This window comes from Podarcis melisellensis (assembly GCF_964234715.1).
Source record: "Podarcis melisellensis genome assembly, chromosome: 9".
Classification (NCBI taxonomy): domain Eukaryota; kingdom Metazoa; phylum Chordata; class Lepidosauria; order Squamata; family Lacertidae; genus Podarcis; species Podarcis melisellensis.
In genome coordinates, this window is record NC_138541.1 from 49415308 (window position 1) to 49441232 (window position 25925).

The following is a 25925-nucleotide window of genomic DNA, read 5'->3' on the forward strand; positions in this document are numbered from 1 at the left end:
TGTTAGCAACATGGAATTTTGTGAAAATGGATCTCTAGGTTTCTTAAATCTAGGCCAGTCTCTTCATGCCTAAAGGGGGGAAATATCATTGTCTATGCAGGAGATAAGAGTCTGAGCAAAATGATTTGTCAAATGTATAGGTGCGCCCCCCATTCAAAAAGTATTATATTGGAAAGAAAAAGTATTCTATTGCTAGTATAAAATCCATATTCACTTCCTGTCATTTCCTGTCTTGCAGTCTATTTGTAAAACATACTGATGTTTGTCCTGTACAGGATTACAGATTCCAAAGTGCTCTGTTCTGTTCTACAGACACAATAAAGAAGAAATAGATTAAAGCAAGTGGGCTATGCAAATTCTTAGTCTCTGAAACCAGAGCAGAACCATTGAGTCAAAGTTTGCAGTCAGAGATGTTATAAAACTCTAAATTAATATTAAAATAAAGTGAAACTGAATAATTAAATTATCCGGTTCTGCTATTATATACAACTAGGTTCTAAAAACTAAGTTGTTCAGGAAAACAAGCATCATATATACAATGTCAATACCAGAAGCTATCCATAGCATCATGAATTTCAAATGAACATTTTCATTATGTGCTATCATTTTGTTTGACCATGATTTATTAAACTTTTATAAATAGATATAATTTGAAGGATGTAAACAGTATTTTTTGATCTGTCACTCATACAACCCTAACCATTTTTTTTTAAAAAAATATTTTTATTTTTTTCCTTAGGTCCTCCCATGCCATCCTCTTCATCTAGTCAATCCGTTATTGAACATTTACATTCCCCTCCTCCATCACCTAATCTCCATGACAACCAAAGATGGTTGCTAAGTACTAGTGCTATCCAGCCAGTTCAGGACTCTGACACTGATGAGGACTATACTGCCAGCTCTTATCTAGTACAGACCGGTCCTGTTTCAGTTTTTGCCTCAGGTCATGGTAAGATCAGTACATCTTGTCCATAGTTTAAGTGCACTTTTTGTTTTGTTTTTCATCCTGTTTCTTCATTCTAATGAAATATTAGCGAAGTTGTTTGAGTGCATATGTGAAAGCACAAGTAGATTTACTTTGTTGAAACCAAGCAAAAATAAGAAGACAGAATCACTTTTTGTTGTTTATTTACTTACATATTTAATGAAAAAGTCCTAATTTAATTGAGATGTAGTAGCATTTTCATTATATAGGAAACATTGATTCTTAATTGTACATAATTGCAGTCAATACCTGCCTAGCTTTGTAGATGTTTCTTTTCCAGTTGTATGCCATTTAGCTCAGCTTTGCTGTAAAAATATGCTCTAGTTGCCTGTACCAAATTGACTTCGTAAGCTCACAGATAATCCGTAATGTTTGAACACAACCAGCACCAGCCCAAGACATTTTGCTGACAGAGAAGCACCCTCTCTCCTGTATCATTTACAAAAGCCCAGTGCTGCCAGTGGGAAGCATCGTCCATGGTAAAAGGTAAAGGACCCCTGGACAGTTAAGTCCAGTCAATGGCAACTATGGGGTGCAGCCTTCAACTTGCTTTAGGCCAAGGGAGCCAGCATTTGTCCACAGACAGCTTTCTGGGTCATGTGCCCAGCATGACTAAACTGCTTCTGGCTCAATGGAACACCATGACGGAAGCCAGAGCGCATGGAAACACTGTTTACCTTTCTGCCATGGTGGTACCTATTTATCTACTTGCCCTGACTGGTATGCTTCTGAACTGCTAGGTTGGCAGGAGCTGGAACAGAGCAGCGGGAGCTCACCCTGTTGAGTGGATTCAAACTGCTGATCTTCTGATCAACAAGCCCAAGAGGCTTAGTGGTTTAGACCACAGCGCCACCCATGTATATCTATCCTCCATGAATACATGAAGGCAACAGGGTTAGCACAGAGTGGCAGGGTAAGCTGCCTGGCATACACCGCTGACCTCCAATACCTTGCCATTGCTTCCCAGCCCAGTAGCTGCCTCCTGACACAGCTGCTTCACTGTGCAAATATATAAATTATTTATGTAGCCAACCTTCTAAGACCAAATATTTCACACATTTTTTTGCCGTTGCATTATGAATTTATTTGCTTGGCAGCAGTTAAATGCTTGCTTGGCAATTATGAGGGTTTGTGTTTTTAATAAGAATAATATAATTATTGCCCGGTAGTGAGATAGGCCTCATTTATATGTTTTGGGGCATTTCAGGAAAAGTAAAGCACAGAGAAGGACAAACAGGGCTCATGATTGGTAGGCAGCTGATAATTCCCAGGTCCTATTTTTGCTAAGGAGCACATTGTACAAGTTGACCTTTGCAGAGTGTGAGTTTGAGCATTTTTTGAGTGTGAAAACTGTGTGTGTACAATATTAGTGACAGAATCACATCCTTTTTGATATTTTGAAATTTACATAACTACCCAACTAAAAATCAGTTAATATTCAGATAGGAAATTAACTTCAAAGAAATATTTTATATATCTTTTCATCTCTAATGACAGCAACAATCATCTCCTTCCTGCTGCCATTGGCAGGGCTAATAGTTGATTCAGGTGAGATATGATATTTTTGTGGGACAGCAGTGTATGTTCTGGCATGCTGTACTCCACACTAGTGACTGCACACGAGGGTTTCAAATAGAGGTGTGGTAATAGTGAGTTTAAGCACCCACATTTCCATATTTATTATGGGTGTAAGTTTTTAAGCAGCTAATTTGAAGTAGGCCCTAGGTATCCTATTATACTGTGTTATGAGAAAATGTTTCCAACATACAAAAAAGGAGAACCTTTTTGGGGAAATGATGAAGGTGCCCCTCCTGTCCCCAAGTTCATTGTGTTATCAAGGTTCCTGATCATGAGGCAACTTCTAAGCATGTTAGGATGAATATATTTAGGCGTCCCCTTCGGATATTAGTGAGAGGCATGTGAAATTTGGATGGTGCAGTGGGTGCACCTAACTTGCAGGAAGCGTTGGACTGGCATGTACAGTCTTGGCTCTGTATTCAGCCTTAAGGCTGATAAGGCTGAATGTCTCAACAGGGCTAAGGTTTCCATGTCATGTGGCTGTCAAGCAGACTCATACAATGGTATGTAAAAATGGGAATCATGGTATAAAAAGCAGCCATTTTTCCTTAAATGGTTGCATATTTTATTGCACTTCATCATTTCTATGCTTTTGATTTTTTTATTGTTTTAATGAGCAAGAATAGTAAACAAAAAGAAAAATTTCAAAGTATACATATGAAATGATTTGTAATTCAAAATATAATATGTAGCCACAAGGAATTTCTAAGTGTTTTTAACAGTTTTTAAATGTTTAAAATATGTTTTCATTTTATCTTTAATTGCATTTTTATTAGATACTTTTGCTGCCCCAGATTCCTTTAAGAGGAAGAGGGGATATTAAAAAATCAATTTAAAAGTATTCAATAAAGTATAAAAAAAACCATGAAGATGAAGGGGTTGATACACATGGAAATCTTTGAGAGGCTGGATATATATTGCATATACTGGCTAAAAATGGACAGGGAAGAAACAGAACATCAAGAGTGGAAGATATATCCCTGTGCATTGCATATAATTTATTTGTGAGCAATTAAATTTAGGAAGAGAAATTGTAGGCTGGATAGTAAGAAAACTTTCCTGCCAGTGGATTATATTACCGTGCAAGTGTGTTTCCTGAGGGAAATGAAAAAAGTGCTACCACTTCCTAAGTTTTAAAACAAGAAGAAAAAATTTCTGATCAGTGCATCGTTGCAAAAGGTGGCCTGGTTTCTTTAGAATAAGGGCACCTATATTTTATTACTGCAACATTAGTTGACAGATGTGTAAATTGGTATATATAATTTTAGTGAACAATTGGCTCATAATATGATAGTGAGCCATTTATGTGTGGTGTTATTTCAGTGCTCTAATTCAGTTGTTTGAATTTGTATTTTTTTTACCATGCCTGAAATGACATTTACGTACATTTTTTTTGTTATCACACAATCTTTGACTCCAATAACATTAGCATGTTTTGAACTTGGAGCATACCAGCAGAGTTGAGTAATCCAGGTGCCTCATAAGACAAAGTGCTGTGCTAGGCAAGGCAAGGCAAATATATGTTTACCTATCAAACAACAATAATAAATAAACATTTAGCATGCGTCAGCAACCAGCAGTAATAGTGGCGAACTGGACAATCTGGGCGGTTTTATAAATTCATTTTATACAGCAGTATGTACTCTCCATTTATTATATATAAAGCATATAAAATATACCGTATACTAGGGATGTGCATTGCATTCGGCTCAGTCCTGAATCCCAAAGTGAAGCAAAGTTTATTTGTCAGAGTTGAAGTGGGATCTGTACAAGGTGATGCGAATCAAAGTGGGGGCTCTTGAAGCACATTGTGACACCTCAGCAATCCAGACTTTTCCTTTGTTTTTTAACTGCTCAAAGCAGGAATAATGTCTGCAAGCTTGTTGCGGTAGGTGGAGATAGAGGAGAGCTGAAGGAGAGGTCCATTGTGATTGGCTCATCAGGCTTGTACACAGAGGAAGTGTTTTCACATTTCAGTGAATGTCTTTTACTTCTCCCCAACGCAAAAACAATTTAAATAATGCCTAGCACTAAAGTCTTTGGACTGAATTGTCTGAAATTTGGCAGGTTTCTTTCCAGGGTCACCTTTCTGGTGTCTGGAGAGACTTAGAAGAACAAGCAAGCTTGCATAGGAAGAGGCAATACTTAGGTCTCAAGCATCTCCTATGCAATGGAGGCGGTTGACTAGTTCTGTAGCTTACAGAGTAAGGCTTATCAAAAACCAACTAGAAAGAGATGGTTGTCGTAGATGCTCTGGTGTAAAGGTTATATAAATTCACAGAAAGAAGAGACTTGTTCTTTTAGTTTGCAATCCTGTACACACTTACCTGGAAATGTCTCATTTAATTCATTGGGGCTTTCTTCTGAGTAGAGGTGTACATGTTTTCACTGTTATTTTTCTTGTCTGCTTAAACAAGAGTGCATATTTTGCTTTTTTCTTTGATGAATTGGTTAGATCATCAACAAACAAACATATGTAGACTCAGTCTAACAGAAACTGAACTTGAAGATTCAAAGGTTATCTGCTTCGTGGATTAAAATTACTGAGGTTTAACATTTATCCCATAACCCTGGCATTCTGTGCAAATCTATTCATGTTCTTACATTATTTTCCTTCCGTTTTTTTTCTCTCCCCACCTTGTATCCTTTAGTGTAGACAAAATAACATTTAGACTGTGGTCCTAAGCACAGTTGTTTTAATGACAGTTCAGTTGTGAATAATGGCACTTACTTTCAAGTAAATACAGTTAGAATGGGAATAACAGGCATCTTGGTAAAACTGTTTATACACTACAAAGATGTTTATTCAAACACAACAATTTGAAGGGGAAAATCCCCTCAATAAATATGAAGCAAGCTTGTTCATGTACATTTTGCAAAAATGCATGTTGTATTCATCTAAGCCCACTGATTTGTTATGATTTATACACAGCACTAGCACAGGAATGCTTGAAGCATTTCTCAGTAGCTAGCCATAAAGGCATTTAATCTCCCCTCATACAAAACCAGACAATAAAGAAGGAGGTCAATATCCTTTATGTACAGTTCAACTAATTTCTCTGTTCAACATGCTTGAGGAAAATGGAGTGGCTTTTAAAAGTCAACAAATGTTCCTGAGTACCAGCCAAATTATTTTTGATCTCATTCTGATCTTTGATTTGATGAATCTAGCATACATATATATATATTTCTTTTAATCATCCTGCCAAAAACCTGTCAGCATTGCTCCTCTAATGTGAAATAAAATGTACAGTTGTTCGGTTTAATTAAGCATTCAGTTCTTCTGCCAAGAGCAAATTAAAGTTCCCCATCATCTCAACCTATCCCTACCAAAATCAAATTATACAAAGTGGTGGGCAATTGGTTATAACAAACAGCTGTAGGTTATATTTGCTTTCCAGTTTTTTTTAAAAAAAATTAAAAAATATATGTTACCTGAGAGAGAAGCCAAGACCAATTATTCCTTTACTGATTATGGCTTTCGCAGCTTTAAGAGAACACTCACACCCACATTGGCCTGGTTTGGACAATCATTGTAGGCTTCATAAGCCTGTTAATGATTCCAGGCTTCCGCCATTCTTAAGCTTTGGCACAAAGACCCCAGTTTAGATTAATACAAGCATTCCCGTTATATCGGAACTGGGGAAGTCTGGATTAATGTTTGTTTAACTCTGGTCAACAACGCATGAAAAATAAGTGTTCCTGTTCATTTCTTTTTATAAACATTTTATACCACCTTTTGGCCCCAAATGGTACTGAAACCTGGAGGCTGTATATATTTGGTTTATCCACTTTGAAAGCCATTAAGCATTAAGCAGAGAGCCAGTGTGGTGTAGTGGTTAAGAGCAGTAGTCTTGTAATCTGGTGAACCGGGTTCGCGTCTCCTCTCCTCCACATGGATCTGCTGGGTGACCTTGGGCCAGTCACACTTCTTTGAATTCTCAGCCCCACTCACCTCACAGAATGTTTGTTGTGGGGGAGGAAGGGGAAGGAGATTGTTAGCCGTTTTGAGACTCCTTCGGGTAGTGATAAAGCGGGATATCAAATCCAAACTCTTCTTCTTCTCTTCTTAAACATGGTAAGCTTCAGCCTTCATTTCTCCATCAGCACCATGCCCATAAGACCATGCCTATTGCAATAGGTGCCCCCCCAGCTCCTATCTCTAATCCTCCTGGTCAGTAAAAGTCCATTACCTGCTATAGAGGCTAGTGGGTGGGACCTTTCCACACATAACATGAACATGAAGTGGATGTGGTGACACTAATGGAGGAACCAGAAGTAGCATTGTGGGTGAAAGAGGAGGAAGGCCAGGAGCAGCTGCCCAGCCATGCTGCCTGGTGCTGCCAGCCAACATTTAAGCTAGTACTCATCACCACATCCTGTATAGTGGATTCCATACATTTTCTGCTTTGCAAATGTGTAATTCATGTTGTCCATCCTTCATGGGAAAGGAGCAGTTTCCCTATGAGGAACGCTTGCAACAGTTGTTGTTGTTATTGTTGTTAGTTTAGGGAGAGGGTTTTTTTAAAGTTAGAGAGAGTTAAAGGAGAATAAGAGGGATATGATAGGGGTATATGAAGGGGTGTTCACTTTGTTTCATAAATAGGATTCTTTACCTTCTGCTCTCTATATGACCATAGCAGCTTCCTGTATAAAAATATGGATCTGTTGTCAAATCTGGTTCCTGCAAGGAAAGACTACTATTCCAGTTAGGATTTTTTAAGTTTAGAAAAGGGGTGGGGGGCAATGAGAATTTTATAAAATAATGCATGGTGTGGTCAAAGTGAATATAAACGTGTCTTTGGATGAAATCCTGTTGGAAGAATGTGCAATTTTATCAGCCTTTGCTGACTTCTTTTTTCCACTGAATAAGTTCTGTGGAGCTCCTAAACATTCTACTTCAAGTCCTACCTGTACTTAAATTCTGTCCATTCATTGTTGTATATATTTCTGTCTGTGATTGTATTTATTGAAAAGTGGACTAAATAGCATTGAGAATACATGTACAGCAAACCACTTCAGCAGGCTTGCAACATTTCAGCTTACTGTGCATTATTAATGAGATTGCTTAGTTTAAGGTCATACCTCTCCCAGATTAATCATATAACATTAAAATCCTGCTGAATGTGTTGACAGTGGTGAAATTTGGTTAAGGTCACCAAAATTAAAATGAAACTAGTTTTTAAATCTTATATTTTTACCTATGATTTTTAAAATAGTTGCTTATGAGGGGTGATGAACCTGTGGGTCTCCATACATTGCTACACTACAACTCTCATCATGCCTGATCACAGGCCAAGCTGGCTGGAGCTGATGGGAGTTGGGAGTCCAACAACATCTGAAGGACCACAGCTTTCAAATCCCTGTTGCATATCATCAGTGGCGGACCTACGCTTTTGGAGCCCTGAAGCTTGAACTGTTATGGGGGACCCTTCTCAACCAGCAATGAGGTCTGGGTAACCCCTGTTATCTTATTCAATGAGATTGTTCCATGTCAGATCACCACATTAAATACACAACCCTATTACATCTCAGATTTTGATTTAAATTGCTGTCCTGAATTATCTCGCCTGTCAAAGTCACTGGGGTTGGACTAGATGACCCTTGTAGTCCCTTCCAACTCTACAATTCTATTATTTTGTTATTCTTTTCTGGTTTTTCTAGTTTCACGTCCAGTTCATAATTTTTAGTTTCACGTCCAGTTTCATAATTGGAGAACTTTGCAATGTCATTTTCCGGAGACAATATATAGAAAGAATTTAAGTGCAGAACGGCCAACAACGCTCCGCCTTTGCAACACATGCACTACTGACTCTCAAACTTTGGGGTTGTGGAAATATATCCCTCCAAAATTAATCTATTTGAGTTGAGTGACTCAAATTGAATCTACTGGACCTGTTTATTTTAAGCAAGATGGACCAGTGTCGCTTTTGGGGCCCTTCCAATATTGGGACCCCTGAAACTTAAGCTTCATTGCTTTTGTAGGTACATCTGCCCCTGCATCATTAGAAATTATTTTAAATCTGAACCCAGATTCTAGCAAGAATCTTTGCAAATTGAAATAGAAGCTTTCGAGTTGCTGCAAAGGATTCCAGCTATTCATTCATCAGACTTTGCCTTTGTATGTGTTCCCTTCTCCCATTAAAGCTTCAGGGTAACTTTAAAAGAATAAATTTTCTGCTCTTCCCCATCTCTTACAAAAGACTTCTCCATTTAGTATCTTTCTCTGTCCGGATGCACCATTGACATGAATCTTGCTGTCACTAACCCATTAAGAGCACACTGAAGTAGTATCCCTGGTTTTTAAGGAATGCAGAATTTTGACTAGAAGGCACATCAACCTCCTTCCCTCATGCTAGATCAAGGATTCCTATTGTCAGATGCAATGGGCATGAAAGCAGCAATTTTACAGCACAAAAACTCCAATAACATTTACTGCGGTTGGCTGAGATTGAAATGCACACAGGCACTGCTCAGTCTTGGTTTCTTAAGCACCAGCTTCCCTTGGCTTCTTGCCAGTTTGTGCATTTCAAAGAGACAAGTCCTTTAAGGGGAAAGAGTTTTCCTTGTAACTTGCTGTGGGGTAAACAGACCATTCAGGCATAGTTTATTGCATTACATAGTTGACTATGCATAGCAGAATGGAACACCGTAATTGGCAGAATTATTTTGATCATTGGAATTCATAAGTATGAAATAGCTTTTCTAAGCCAAAAGAAAAGGAAAATGTGATAATTTATTATAGTGAATTGAGTGGTAGCCTGCTTGCGAGAACACTTAAGCCATTTTGACTTTGACATAAATTGATTCTCCAGTTTTGCAATACCGTAATACAGAATATTAGCGGTTAGAAACAAATGGGACAATCCAGCTTAAGCACTCTTAAGACTCAGTGATTTCAAACAGTTAGTGAACTTGCCTATCTCTCCTACTGAAATCAGGAGGACTAAATGCTTAATGATGGCTGGAGCATTCCCAACTTTTGCAAAATTTACCAGCAGGTGGGTATTATTTTGTTAGAACTGGTATATATGTTAATTAATCCTTCCTCTATTGTGCATTCTCTACCCCATTCTTTACCCCAAGCCCTCACCTCTCAAATCAGGAATCCTGCCTGTCGCCCTTAACCATCTCTAACCTTTACAGGAGTACTGCTATGATCAGTGCATACCACCATAACCTGAATTTGATATCAAAGTTTTAATCCACTGGTGGCATATACAAAGAGGCATTTTGGGTTTTTTAAAACAAAAAATTCTTTTTATTTATTTAATCAAAAGCATATTAAAATAAAGAAATAAATAAGAAATAATACAATTTCATGAAAATTAAATGCACACACAGAGGATACAAATTTAGGTAATTGCATTTGGAGTGTAGTTACATGTCCTTAAAAAAACATGTTTATAAATTATGAAGATATTGGCCTTGAGGGGGTGTATGGGGTGTTAAGGGAGGGGAAATATCTTTGGTGGGGGTCACACCATGCTCTATCTGGGTAGTTCATCCACCACTGGTCTCCACTCTCATCTGTATCTCCTAGAAGCTGTCAGCATGCAGCAGTGGCCACACCCCCAGGTAATTGCTTTGACTGAATGGCTAAAACAGGTGAGGTTAGCTGATGTGTATCAAACCCTCGGTTAGTGAGGGATTTGTCTGTCTCCTGCATGCAAAGACAGATTCTGCCTGATTGAGCGGATAATACCAATAGCAAGTCTAATGGTCAAGAAGGCAGATTCTGCATGTGCTATAGAGGGAATTGAGGGGCAGATGGGGCTCATCAGTCTGGGAAGGTAGCCCATCTAGGAGAAGGAATACTCTGATCCTAAACCTCCACCCCCTTTCAGCTATACTCATTCGTGAGAAAGTTTTCAGGAGTAAACCCTGAGGAAAAATCCATACCGACTGCCTTATTGAGTACAAAAGGCTAAGGAGCAAATCCTACACAAATACGGAGTAGAGTCCCAAAGGTGGTTGGATGGCATCTTGTATGCCTACTTCTGGCATCTCCTGTAGCCAGGTTGGTGCTCAATGTATTGCTTTCCTTTGAACTGCATCAGTAAGGCCAAGGGGGGGGGGTCTTGTTGTCTGGGCAGCCCAGGACCTCCATGCACACTCTCCAAGCTTGCGCCCTGGTATTGTCCTTGAAGTCTTAAGATATTCTGACTTGAAGATGAGAAATTAGTAAGAGTTCCAAATAGCATATTTCACAAGAGACTTTTGAACCATGTCATTATTTACATACACATATATATAAAGTTTTGTGTAATAGTTTAAAATTAATATTTTTTGTATGTTCTCTACTTTGTTCACCATATAAAACCACAAATTTTAGCCAGTCTTACAACTGAATCATAGAATCATAAAATTGCAGAGTTGAAAGGAAGCCCAAGGGTCATCTAGTCACAGCTAAAGAATCCCCGACAAATGGCCATTCAACCTCTATTTATAAACCTCCAATGAAAGAGAGTACACCACCCTCCGAAGTAGTCCATTCCACCGTTGAACAGCTCTTACAGTCAGAAAATTCTTCATAATGTTTAATCAGATTATCCTTACTTGTAATTTGAATTCATTGGGTTGGATCCTACCCTCTGGAACAGCAGAAAACAAGCTTCTTCTATCTTCCATGTGACAGCCCTTCAGATATTTGAAGATTTCTATCATGTCACATATCAGGTTTTTCTTACCCAGGCTTAACATACTTTTTCTCCATTTGTATACCGCTGTTTATCTGTAGTTCTCAGGGTGATTCACAACATAAAAATGCATGTTAAAAACTCAAAAATATGTAATAAAAATGATATATGAGATATTATTGTTATCTCTAATATATTGTTATAGGCCCCCTCCTTTTTCTTATTCTCCTTTCCCTTGTGATGGTGAAACCCAGCTAAATTCAAGTTATAACCCACATACTGAAGGGCAGTATTTTAAGGGAAGAAAACTTGGTGTGAAAAACCTAATTGGAGCTTTTGATTGCATGAAGAAAAAAAGAGAGTAAGGCTTACCAAGAATAATCAGCTTTGCCATGATTAAAATGTCTAGAATACTGCTAATTGTTAACAGCAGCCTTGTTACATTGGCACAGACTGCAGTCCTATAGTGAAACAGTGAAAACCCATTTTGTGCATGTGTTTCTTGAATCCTTTAAAGAGTGCAGTCAACACATTTGATTTTTGTGTTATCAAGGGTTATTGTTATGATGTCCGAATATTAAGTAGCATAATTTGGTTATTATTGAACAAAAAATGTGACTGCAGTGTTTTTATGAATATTTTAGTTGTCAGTATGGTTTGCTATAAATGGTATTAAAACAGCCAATTTTTATTTTGTAATACAGAGTGCTTAATTCAAAAATGAGCTCAAGGTCTCCTTTTTTCTTTCTTTTGTGTTGTGCTTTTTCCACCCCCCCCCCAACACTCTTTCATGAACAATTGTATGTTGTATCTGTAGTAATCTTCCATTTCTGCATTGCTTTCCAGTAGCTTGCTCTCTGCTGAGTAGGAAAAAGGCAAGAATAAGAATGACCTTGAACCCCTCTGCCAGTGTGTGCCTGTAGCGAAAATGCTTCAGAAACCAAGTGAAGCACTTCTAATGAATTGTGCTTTTGATTCTTTGAATCTGCACAGCATCTCCATCAGGTTTTTACAGCTGGACTCTTGCTGTAATTGCTACTGAGATGAGATGCACAACATGGGGTGTTGAAACCAAGTACTTATATTGTCTTACTGGCCAAAAATATATGGCATAGTAGGAGCAACAGACTTCATGAAATTTACACTTCATGTCTTCATGTTCTTCGCCCATTTCTGACATGCTGCTGATCTGTCAGCAGGCACTCTAGATGGAGGTGATAAAAACGACAAATCCAAAAGGTGTTTCTTAAAGCTGCTATGTATCCTTTGAGTAGAAAATTCTGGTTGATAAATATAGAATGCTCCAAGTCTATAGTGTTAGCTGCAATCCCTAAACTATATGTACTGGAGTAAAAATGTTCTCCGTGGGACTGCTCTGTTGTAAATCATTTGTAGTCCTTTGAGAAATGCTGTCTCAATCAAAAAAACAAAAATTATTTTGCCACTGGCTTAGCTATGGCCTCTCAGAAGTTTATAATTACCGAATATAGCCAAAAAGTAAAATTCAAGAATCTTACATTTTTAATTCCTTAAAATGAAATATTACCTCAGGATGCATTTCAGTAATATTAGAATGAGGTTATGACCTACACTGATCCTATGAAATGGGGCAGGATAGAAATGCAAAAAATTATATTAGCTTTGAAATCTCTTTGCTGCACTGCTATACTGAAGAGACTTTCTCATGGTTTTGTAGGAGAGTCTTATTAGTGATGTTTTAGATTGTGGCTATTCTCCTTAGATAATTCACAAAACAATGCATCTTACAATTAGTTTCAAGTCTTCTTCAATGGACATTAGTACTGTAATATGTAATTAGTTTTAACCATAAAAATTTGTTCTTCCCTATTCTAACCCGCTGTGCCTTCTATATTGTGAAGAGTTAATTTTAACAGTACAGTCATACCTTCGTTTTCAAACAGCATAGTTCTCGAACGTTTTGGCTCCCAAACGCCACAAACCCAGAAGTGACTGTTCCAGTTTGCGAACTATGTTTGGAAGCCGAATGTCCGACGGGGCTTCCACAGCTTCCAATTGGCTGCAGGAGCTTCCTGCAGCCAATCAGAAGCAGTGTTTTGGTTTCTGAATGTTTTGGAAGTCAAATGGACTTCCAGAATGGATACTGTTCAACTTCCAAGGTACGACTGTACAGGCAATGACCGATTAATGTGCATCTGAAAGACACGCTACCATGCACACATAGTGCCGAACTCAGAAGTGATCTAACATCACTAAAAGGAAGGAACAGGGATGGAGTGTGCTTGTATGTCCTCGGCCAATGCATGCGGAGGCCAGAACAGAACCCCCATGCAAAATGGTTATTGACTGTGTCATTAAAAATTGTATCTTACATTTATGTGACATTATGTTGATAAGCGACAATTACTTGTAGCCAGTATTATTGCTGCAGCATGGGAACCAGACTGCTATTGTCTGACTCACATTGTGCTGGCTCATCAACCTTTGAATAAGGAAGTATTCTCCATTTTGCTTAGTCCGATCATGCTTGAACTGAGCCCACATGATACCTAGAAAGTACACAAAGAAGGAGGAAACAACAAGAGAGTTCTTATCCCTTGAGATAAATGTAGACATTCACATGTTATGCAGATTGATGAAAATAGATGAAATGAGGAGCTGGAGGTTGGAGTTAGGACTCCAGAGTCAGCCATTCAAGCCTGCTTCATAACCAGAATCTGCCCCAACTGCTCTTAAGTGAGCTTTGCTGGGCTTAGAGTTGGTGTTCAGCCTCCTCTTCTGGCAACAGCATATAGCTTCGGGAAAATGATTCTACATCCTATGGGGTATGGGACAATTCAGAGACGGATACGAGGCAAGATGGTGCGAAGGATTCTCATGGGATAGCAGGTCAATTAATTATTCATAGGTAGGGACACCAGATGAAAGGAGTATAGATATTAATACATAGTTCTTTCATCAGTCCCCATCCCTCACCCCCTGATCTTTTCCTGGGAAAAGAGTAACTGAAATAGGTTGGTACTTAATACTGCTTAGGGGTAAAAAGGCTATTATCTGCCCTTGAGACTCAGATCAGAAGAAAACAACAGTTTCAAAGAATGCCTTTTTATCTTATTTAGAAAAAGCAAAGGGATGCACTTGGAGAAACTGATAGCGGTTGCCATGACGTTTATAGTGAGGATCAGGTTTTGCATCTTTCCAGAGAGCAACTTATTTGGGTTGCTCCACAGAACTTAATGGGAGCCACTGACAATTGAGTATTCCTTTATCTGCATAGCCCTTCTTCAAAGTCATGTCTTTGTTAGAGCCACATATCTTGCTGTGAAAAGAATGTGCCAGTACTCTGGGGGCTGTATATAGCAAGCTAGTTAGATTGATCCAAACTCGGAATACCATAATTCTCATGTAGCACAAACATGTGCATTTCCTTCACACCCTCCATTCCCTGGCACAGTTCAGTCTGGCTACTTTCCCTCCTGCTAAGAAAATGTGATCAGGGAAGGTAGATTCATTGAGTCTGGGAACAAGCCAGTGAGAGAATTCCTTCTTTTATTCTCACACATCAGTCTCTTTCTGCCTAGCTTTGCTTTCTGGGAAGACTGGAATTAAAGGCGACAGACACCACAGCTTCTTACAAGCATGAATAGAGATGGAGTGCTCCAGTGAAAAGGTTCTTCCTCTTATTTGTGTGCTCCTGTCTTCCACTTTCCCAAGCAGAGAGGGGAGGGAAATTGGCAGCTGAGCATGTGTGTGAATGAACCTGGTCAACTGGCAATTACCGGCCCCTATGATAAGTGCAGTATTCTATATGCAGCTTATTATGGGAATCCAGATAAATTACAAGACTACAAATGAAAAACCGTTGCTTTCATATAAACAGCACCACATAAATGTTACTGCCCTGCAAGTTGCGCTCATTTCAGCAGGACTAGTACAGAGTGAAATATAAGCTCGTCAAAATGGAGGCTGCACAGCAGAAGTGCTTGGTAGATAGTTCTCCCTGGTGCTGACCTATACCTGATTGTCTTCTCTGTACTGCCAAAATTCAGGTCTCCCCTCTGGAAACCCCAGTTGGTCTCAGTTCCAGCTCAGCCACAGGCATCGCTGGGATTCTTTCACTGTAGCTTGTTGTGAAATGTTCCGTTTCTTAATGATAATGGACACAGGTAGCAAGGTATACATTCTGCCCAAGAGGGGTAATTAAGTTGTTAGCATTGCTGTGCTGTGCTTACCTGGGAGACCCATTGAGCATAGTGGAACTTACTTCTGAGTAAATATGTATAGGATATCATTGTAAGAGGACCAGCTCTCGCCAGTGACTTCACTTCACACCATACACATATATATCACTTGTATACTACAAATAGTGAGCTTCCCAAAAGAAATGCCGTATCTTGTCTTTCCCCTCTCTTCTCTTGCTCCCCATTGCAACCTATTTTTCTTAATTTATATTTCATCATTTCCTAAAAACATTTTGTAGACTTTTTAAAAACACTCTTTTATTATTTTTCTTTTCTTATTGCCCCCCTTCATTATGTCTTTTGCATTTCCCCCTCAATTGCATTTGTTAAAGCTCTCAATGGAATACAAACTTGTCAGTAAAAGGTGATTTTCTCAAAATGTGCCTGCCTTAGGACAGCTGTTTAATTGGTAGAAATCCAAATTTCCAGCCCATGCCACTTCCTGACAAAGACCTGCATAACAAATACCTATTGCATCTTTTTTCATAATTGAAATAGGCATATCATGTTTTCACTTTATTGATATTAGTTTCTCCCTGTAAAAGAAATGAAACATGTATGTAAATATATATACATATATATAGACGGTGAGTTTTAGCTCCATTACAGGCTGCAGTTCCCTAGAATCATCCTATATAACCTAGGTCATCCAATGAAGTTATACTTTTACACACAATGCATCGTTAACCAATGGAATTCAGTCCCATAAGATGTAGTGATAGTAGCATACTTTGAGGCTTTAAAAGGGGGTTAGACCAATTCATAGATGTTAAGGCTATCTCCATGGCTACTCTAGTGCTGGAGACAGTATGTGTCTTAACATCAGCTCCTGGGAATCACAAATAATGTGTATACTGCTTGTGGGTTTCCCATAGGCATCTGGTTGGCCACTGTGATAACAGAATGCTGGACTAGGTGGGCCTTTGGTCCAGCAGGTCTCTTCTTAGATTCTTATGCCTTGAGACTCTAGTGCACTGAGATGAGTTGAGTTGAATTCAATAACAGCTTTTTCATAAGCTATTTGTGAGACAGCTCAGCTTAGTGCCTGGCAGTTAGGAATCACGTGACTTGCCTAGACTGGCTGAAAACATAGCTCCCATGAACTGAAATAATCTTCAAAACGGCAAGTCTTTTATGAACCAATAGGCACTATAGCTCTACCTCACACCATAGTTAACTTTGTTCTAAGACTACTCTTGAGAAAACTTGGTTTTTTTCTCCAGAATTCTCTGCAGAAGCTCAAAATATTGGCACATCTAGAGAAGCTCTCTACCAACCCTCTGTGTTGTTCTTCCTTATTATTGTGAAAAGTGCAGGCCGGCTAGTGCAAATTCTGGGCACTTGAGCTTCTTCAGGCATGTCCAGTGTCACTGGGATGCATTCCAATATACCGTATTCATACCTAGGTCAGTGAATTGGGAGAGCTGAATGTTTGTGAGCCTATTAGAAAATGAACCTAGACTTTGTTATAATTGTAAGCTGGGTTCACAATAAAGGGTGAGCTTCCGCATGAGCTTCCATTAACCCTTCTGTCATACCTGGAGGGGCCTCTCTGTGTTCCCCTGCCACCTGAAGTTAGATGGGTGGTGACTGGTGCTAACTCTGCTGTCAAAAGCTGCCTGCAGACTGATTTTATGTGTTCCGCTGAATTTTGTGGGCTACTTTTATCTGCTACCTTTTTTAGTTTTAGCTTTCCTAGACGTTTTGCTTAAGGTAGGCATTAAAGTATTTAAAATAAATAAATGGGGCAGTATCCAATGAAGTAATTCTTTTAGCACAAGGGTTTGCATTTCTGCAATAGAATTTCCCCTCAGTCTACTCTCTACACGTGTCGCACAAGCTTTCCTGCAAATCTGCTTCATAGGGTTGGGAAAAACTGCATGACAGAAGAGGAGAAGGAGAAGCTTCATTGCGAAACCAAAAAGTCCTTGTGCTAATGGAACTACACTTTTGGATACTGCCCTTAGCCTCTCTTGCTGAAGCATCAGAAGCTTCACTACTTGGACATAGACTAGGTTATAAACAGCCCCACTATAGCTTATGGTAAGTAAGAATCGCCACAAGGAAGGGAGCTGGGAATTTTTTACATACAAGTAGATAACATTTTCTTTCTTTCTTTCTCTTTCTTTCTTTCTTTCTTTCTTTCTTTCTTTCTTTCTGTCACAAATAATTAGTGTAGATAACTGTGGCCAGTGGGTTTTTTCCTAGAAAAATAGGGGCCAGCACTCATCATGAAGTTTTTACAGTAAGTGCCATGCTTTTAAACCAAAATTAAGATGTGCCAGTACTGTGTACCCTTGAGTACCTCCTGGAGGAAGCACTGATTGTGGCCCAACTGGGTTATTTAATATATTTATGGAGATATTCACTAGGCTGATATAGGCTTTAATATCATGATAGACGAAATCTACAAAGCATTGTTTGTGCCTTTTTAAAAGATGGATCATGGTTTTCTAATTCAGCATTTTCCTTTTTTCCCCCACTACAAATTATTTCCAGGCCTATGTTTTACTAGCTGCTACAATAATCATACTGTTTCCAAACACTTTGAGGTTTTTTTTAAAAAAACAACAATCAAGTAGTATGTAAGTTTTATGAAATAAATAAATAGCAGATGTTCCAATGAATGGAATTAGCATGTAGCATATACCCCCCAAAATAGGCAAGAGGATTCAGCCAGCAGAACAAATTCTGAGCTCTCCCATCCCAGTGGGCCATTGAGACAGATGGGCAGGGCTAACTCCTCTTTAGCCAGGGATCAACTGCACTATGGAAACTCTATAGTACAGCCAATCCCAGCAGTGATTGTCAGGAACAATTACCGTATTTTTCGCTCTATAACACGCACCCGACCATAACATGCACGTAGTTTTTAGAAGAGGAAAATCCGTAGGCATGCCACCTGTAGGCATTTCCTCCATAACACGCACAGACGTTTCCCCTTACTTTCTAGGAGGAAAAAAGTGAGTGTTATGGTGCAAAAAATACAGTAATTGTTCCTTTGCAGCCATGTCTTTATCTGCCCACACCTAACACCACCTGCAGTTTGATGAAGTTCTTTACCAAAAGTGGCTCCTGCTGTTAGTTTTGAACCCTCTAGGCATTTAGTAGAACAAGCTAGTCATAGTGTTCTAGGATCACATAGCTGCACCCTTCTAAGCTCTTGGATAACCTTCAACAGTTCTGTTTCCAAAACATTAGAAATAACCTTATCCTTCCCCACACCCCTGCTGAATGGCATCACTACTTTTCTCCTATTTCTTCTTCTCCACCACTTATTTACTTACTCTGTGAGAATTACTGTATATCATTTTTAATGCTGCAAGTGAAAATGGGGTTTAACCTGTGCTCCTTGTTTATATTATTATTTTCATAGCATTTAATGCAAGTTTTATTAAATAAGAAAGTTGAAATAAGTCCCCAAAGTGCAGCCAGTTTCTTAAACCTATAATTTCCATTAAAGCATACCGTTTCTTTGAGCTGTTACTTCTAATGTACTACGAGATAATTTGCCCATTACACAAGGGAGAAAGACGGTGATAAGGTTGTGATAAGATTACGTGAGCGTGTGTGATTAAATTGATTTTCTTATTTTTCTGTTTTCTTTTTAAGTCTTGTAGCCTTTCTTGGTGTTCATAGGTATTGCTATTTTGTCAATATGACTGGATTCTATAGTGGCCATAAACAGCTGTACGTGATTCTTCTGCCAGTCCTATAAAATCATGAACTTCATTTTACCAGTTAAATGATGGTGGGCTTTTAAAGGCTCCTTACATTTTTTGTAAGGAAACAAATGTAAACTCCATTTTAAAATGTGTGGATATTGTAAGTACACATTTCTTTAAAATCCTAAATTCTTTCATTTTGTTCTTGAGTTCATGGAGACAAGGAGAGTTAATATGATCATTTATCTTCCTTTCATGAAATATGTAAAACTTTTTTGACTGAATTTAGACATCACTGCCTGTGAATTCTAATGACAATATAAATGAAGACTATTTCCTTCAATATTGTACTGTTTAACAGTTGTACACAGTGAGGGGTTATCCTATATGCCACACGTTTTGGGTTTTTGTTCATGTTTCATCCAGTGTGATTCCTAAATCAAAGAGTGCAGGCATGAACAGGGTTGAGTCATGAGCTCTTATCTCTCTATCTCTTATCTGTTCTGGCAGTCTCTGCCCTAGGACTAAAGCTTCACAGTAAAAAGAAAAGTTTAATATTGCATGGCTGGGCCACACGTGTTCATATTTAGCTTCAAACTGACGTTAAAATTCACCTGCACGAAAGAGAAACACCTGAGGGTGGTTCTCCAATAGGTGGATTTTAAGATTGGTGTGAAGCTCACGCAGCCAGCCTGATTTTGACTAATGAAAGACAAATAATGAAGGGCATACATATTCCATCCCTATATTTTCTTTACCTTTAAGAAACAAGAACTTCTGCGTAGTTGAAGAATTTCAAATATATTAATAATGCAGTCATAAACATTTCTACACAGAAATTCGCCCCAAAGTCTGTAAAGGATTGCAGCCTAAGTAAGGGTTTTTGGCTATTTATGTTCTTGGTCTTTCCAAGGAAATAATTTAGTAAGACGTTCTTCCTTCAGACCAATTTTGGAGACATTTCTCTACCTATTGTCCTTTGTCTCTTCTTGTAAGTTAAAATGGTATGCAAAGATGCAAACCTCTACTTTAATCTTCTTTCATAGTCCCCAGATAATAGACATTGCAATTGCATAGTGAGGTGATGGCCATTTCATTGTTTAAAATGGGCTCAGTTACTTGAATTGAAATAGATTCAATCTGGAAGGTGGAATTTGTTTTAATTACCTTGCCATTTTAAAGTTTAGTCTGACTTGAAATTACTGAATGCATCATGCTGTTAAACTAGAAGGCACATTAATTCAAATGAATGAACATCTTTTGTGAAACTGAAAGGCATACCCATTTCTAGAATTGATATCTGAAAACACCTGATGGGTAGTGGAGTAAAGAAGTTGTTTCTGTGACCAGCATTGCTTTGTTCCCGCACTAAAAAGTGTCGGATTCACCTGTATGTTCACAGAGTTTAATTAAAGTCATTAACGAACAAAAGGACTACTGAGTATCTTCAGAGCAATTTTGGAAGCTTTAGTTTCTACTCTTCTTTGCTCTCATTTACTCTTTCCTTGTCTCATTTGCCTATCTTTGTTTTCAACAAAACATTTAAAGCTACTGTAATGTTATTTCCTTTTGTCTTTGAAAGCTATTTCCTTTTGTCTTTGGAAGCATCCCTGTGTCAAAAAACATTCCTGGGGTTTTTTTACATATATTTGTTCATTCATGGCGCGAACTTGATTTATTTAGGACATTATTCTAGCCAAGGTTAAATACTTCAGATCACCTTTATTCCCACAGTAGAAATTTTAGCACATGTCTAACACATGTAGAGAACACTGAATGTGGTAGAACCAAGAGGAATGAAAATGACAAGAAATATTTCTGGATACAAGGGCAGAAAGATTGAGAGGGTGAGGGTATTGAGAGTTCTAACTGCAAGGACAATGACTTTCTGTTGGATGCGGAAGGGTATGGGAAGCCAATTCAGTGATTTAAGGAAGGGTGTCACATCTGTATGGTGAGACAGTTAAATGATCTTGGCAGTGGAATTCTGGGATGTTGTGAAAAGACAAAGTTGCAGTAAAGGGTAGGGCAGGCTTGAGAAAATGCTGCCATAATGAAGGCAAGAGCTGAAAAGATCTGGATGGAGGGAAAGGGCTAGGTGTTTGAAAGGAGAATCAGCATGACTTGGCTACAACTCTGGGGTGTGCAGAAGAGGGAAGAATCCAAAGAAGGAAAGATTGTGACACTGTCACTGTCATTGTAGACTGATATCTAAAATAAAGTGAAGCCTAGCTCCATTGTGGGGGAGGGATGGAGGTATCTCATACACATTGAGTGGGCACAGACTTTTCTTATATTTTCTGGGTTACTAACCCATACATTTCCCATTAGAAGTATCTCCTATAGAGAATGCATAACTGAATTTGAGTTAGGATTCCATAAATGTTTTGTAAGTTGTTTTAAAAGTCACTGTAAAAATAAAAGGTAGTAGATAATATTTGGGATACTATTTTCATGTTGTCCCAATATGGTTTTCCCTTCCCAGTCCAACAGCTATTACAGTGGTACCTGAGGTTAAGTACTTAATTCGTTCCGGAGGTCTGTACTTAACCTGAAACTGTTCTTAACCTGAAGCACCACTTTAATGGGGCCTCCTGCTGCCGCTGTGCGGGCGTAGCACGATTTCTGTTCTCATCCTAGAGCAAAGTTCTTAACCTGAAGTAATATTTCTGGGTTAGCGGAGTCTGTAACCTGAGGCGTATGTAACCTGAAGCGTATGAAACCCGAGGTACCACTGTAATACTGTTTTAATGGGCCTTCTTTCATCCCTGTGTCTACTTCTTTCTCACAGGTTCTGATCAGCAGGACACCAAACTCTCCATCTCTTTGAGATTGAAATTACAAAAAGAAAACCACACCCACCCCAATTCATTTATTCTTTTCAAGTGAAGTTAATGATCTTGTCATGTGGCCCCACAGTTAATAGGCCACCCTACTCAGTGCTAAACTCAGTCACACCACTGAGAGTAAACTTTCTCTTGTTTATGTACAAAATTTCATAAATATTTTAGGAATTTTTCAATGTCTATGAGTGACACTTCTGCATTAGTGTTTGGTGATGCTTCCATCTGCTGAAATGCGTCTTCCCGCATGTTCTCGTGGCATTATTAGAGAAATTCCCTGGGGAATTGTTCAGTTTATTGTGTGATTGTTGATAGTGCTCTTTCCTCTTCCTTTGCTGCCCAACACAATTGGCATCCTTATTTACATTTTTTTAAAAAGCTATGGACTAACAGGGATGCAGCTAATGTATAACAAATACTAGTTGTTGTCAGTTATTTTGTCCCTAAGTATTTCCAGTATAAGGCTGCAGCAGTAATGCATTCATAGGCTCAGCATATGTGGCAGAAAGAGCAGGCTATTTCAGAGTTCTGGTGGCAAACAAAAGAGGCCAAAAGCTAAAGTGGCAAGAGGAAAAGGGGGATAATCAAGTGTTATGTCTCACTTTTGGATAGCCATGTATTCTGTCTGTCTGTCTGTCTGTCTGTCTGTTTGTCTGTTTGATTAGTATACTGCCCTTTATCCGTAGATCTCAGGGCGGGTCACAACATAAAAATACAAGATTAAAAACCACAAAATACCTAATAAAAATAAAAGCAAACCAATAACCCCCCTAACACAACACTATTCCATACCAGCCATAATTTGATTCTTTTATACATTAGTTCTTAATTGAATTTTGTCATTATACCCATACTCTGCACATGTGCAGTTTCATATTTTAAAGTCATTAAGTCACAGAACTATAATGACTACAAGCATTTGTTTGCTTCTGCTACCTGATGTTAAACGTATTTACTTGGGTATGCCACCATGTTGTAGTGGAAAAATGAATACATATATTAAGAATAATAACCATATACGTTTTTTAAATAAGAAGAAAGGAAAGATTATACAGTAACCAACATCAACTACAGTGAACCCAGATGCTGATGTAGAGCCTACGTACTGCTGCCCCCATCATCTGCTGCTCTTTGTGGTTATGTGAGAACCTCATTGGCATCACTGGACTTTAGGTCTGAGGTCCAGCCCTAGCTGCACCACTGATTTAAGACTCAGCAGGGCAAGCTGAAAAGCAGGCAAGCAACAGCCAAACAAATGAAGTAGAGCAATCAATTGGCTTCCTGTGGCAAGCAGTTACTTGACTGAGGAACCACAGCAGATCCTAGGTTCCTCAGAATTACTGTGTACTGTAGCCTGTGGATATGGAAATAACCAGCTCAAGACAGTCCTGCCAGAGATTTCTGCTAAATTATTTTTAAAACTATATATATTTGTAATGGAACTACCAGTGGCCTTCTAAAGAGATTGAGAATCTCAGCCATATTTCTGACTAAATTCTGGGTCCTTCAGGCTGAAACGTTCCACCTCATGTGGTGGGTGGAATTCCACTTCCTCAGTCTGACATCAGAACACATATCTGGGGAGCCCAACACCCAAGCAGATTGACTAAGATGACCAGGTTGGACCCAGGCGAATGGAGCCTCCATGATCAAACATTCCAACAGCTACAAGCAACACTGGGACTGTATGAGATTGACCATTTCACCAGCTGAGGCAGTCACCAATTCCCCAGATACTTCTCCCAATACCGGGACCCTCCAAGCAGAAGCATGAGATGCTCTCATGTCACCCAGCCAACATTACTCCTTCCGCCAATGTCTATACTGCATTCTATACTATACCCCATTCTGACCACGTTGTGGACCATGGGTGTCCAAAATTCTATCTTTAGTGACATTTCTAGCATAGTATCTACCAGTCTGCCATGACATCCTAACACAAGGACCAGTTCTTCACCTGGAGCCTTAGTGGTACATCTTAACTCCATGGACTTTGAACAAAAATCTTTTAAAAAGCAGGGTTTCTCCAGCACAGTAGTATTCACCATTTTATGCTCTCACTGTCCACGCAGATTAAGAATATACCAAGCCACCCAGAAGACTTTCCTGCAGTAGTGTGCAGCTAGATCTGCCCCAGTACATAAAGAAATGGTTCTGGATCTCCTGCCATTCCTCCAAGATGGCCTCAGAAAAGGCCAACATGCTGAAACATCAGGCGGCAGCTATTTCCTCAATCTTATCCCACTCATCCACACTGCCTCGCTCTCTCACTGCCTCTCTCTCACTTTCTAGTGCTTCCTACAAGAAGTGGTACTACAGTGTCCCTGGTGGCACACCGCTTTCCTTCTTGGGATCTTCATAAAGTGCTGTCCGTTCTTCAGAAACTGTCATTCTAGCCACTGAAGCAAGTTTCAAGGTCTTATTTCTAGTAGCAGTAACCTCTGCCCAAAGGATCTCTGAGTCAGTCACCCTATATATGGCTAGACAACCCTGCACATTGTTGCTTTCTGGATGTGAAAATGCTGTAATGTGCCTCGTTATTCCTAACCAGTAAATACTCTTCCTTCCTTTTGTCACAGCCAGTACAAAAGTTTGTCCTCTCCCTGCACATTGTGGGTCTCATTGCTTTACTTACATGCATTTTTGTAGCGCTTGAAAAGTTCTGACTGTCCATTGATCTGCGAATAATTGATAAATATATGTTCTTTTCATCCTATGCATTCCACGTGAATACCTTGTTACAGTTTTTGCCAAGTGAGACGTAGTACCTGCAGTTTTGCTACTATGGAAACACTCCTGTAGCAGCTTGCTCTGGGTGTGTGCCTAAGCTTCATTGTTGAGCAGATTTCAGCCATCTGGTTTTGTTATCCTCCTTTGTATGTGTGCTTGCTTATTTTTCACAATGTTGGGATCCACATTCAAAACAACCTTCTCTTATGGTTGTACCAAAGTAAAAAGTCACCTGCTAAGACTTGTTTCTCACTGCTGCGTTAGGAATTCAGGTAACTGAGAAAGTGTGGCAATGCTGCCATGTTCTGCAAGAAAATTCCCAAAAGTACCATAATATCTTGGGGCAGAAGGAGGCAAGTGCATCTCTCCCAGCCAGCTGTGAAAATAGAAGACAAAAAAAAGTGCATAAGCAAAATCAGACCTTTATCAGCAATTCCTTTATGTTGACACAAAAATCACTTAAACCAGCACTATCCCTGTACCAGTACATATTGATGGAACCATTTAAACTATTCACATATAATGCCAGTGTACTCCAATCTGAAGTGGGTTAAAATCCATGACAAACCAAGATTTACAGATTAATAGCTCTACATTAAAAACTTTTGGCCGAGCTTAATTACTGCACAGTAAGTTTAGAATTTTCATAAAGACAAGCATCAAATGTCCCATTATCATTTGTTCAAAACTTTATTATATCACTTCAAACTATTGTGGGGAGGGCAGATCTCAGACATCATACTTTTCAGCTTTATGAAAGCCCCTTCCAATAGATATTTTTACAGCTCAAGCAAACTATGCTAACAAAAACCAGAGCATTGTCTGCTTTGAATACAGATTGGAGCATCTAAAGCAACATCATGCTATGAGATTAGTTCTGCATGTCATGACTCACAGCAAAGGTTGGGAAGAGGGAAGAAAAAAGGGAGAACTGTGTATCAAAGGAAAGAAAATATATAGGTTAACCCCATTCTCAATATCCTAACTTGCACAGTCTTTTTTAATCCAGAAAAACTAAACCCCACCATTGGAACATAAAAAGAGTCTGCTGGAACAGGCCAATGGCCCATTTAATCTAAGATCCTGTTCTCACTGTGGCCAGATTTTTGTGGGAAACCCAGAAGCAGGACTGGAGCACAAGAGCACACTCTCCTGCTGCAGTTTCTGGCAACTGATATTCAGAAGCATGGTGCCTCCAACAGTGCAGGGCAAGCCTAGCCATCATGGCTGGAAGACACTGAGAGCCTTATCCTCCATGATTTTTT

At 39.0% G+C, this 25925-nt stretch overlaps 1 protein-coding gene across 13 annotated transcripts in view; it reads left to right on the forward strand.

Moving 5' to 3' along the window:
- The window catches only part of TENM3 (teneurin transmembrane protein 3), a 1264289-nt gene that overhangs the window by 1101635 nt on the left and 136729 nt on the right, over positions 1–25925 (forward strand). For 11 of the 13 annotated variants that reach the window (XM_081925878.1, XM_081925873.1, XM_081925879.1 and 8 more), the window contains one exon: positions 740–949. The exons of the other annotated variants lie outside the window; for them this stretch is intronic. In XM_081925878.1, coding sequence (XP_081782004.1) covers positions 740–949 — 210 coding nt within the window. The remainder of the gene's footprint in view (positions 1–739; positions 950–25925) is intronic. 13 annotated transcript variants of the gene reach the window in all.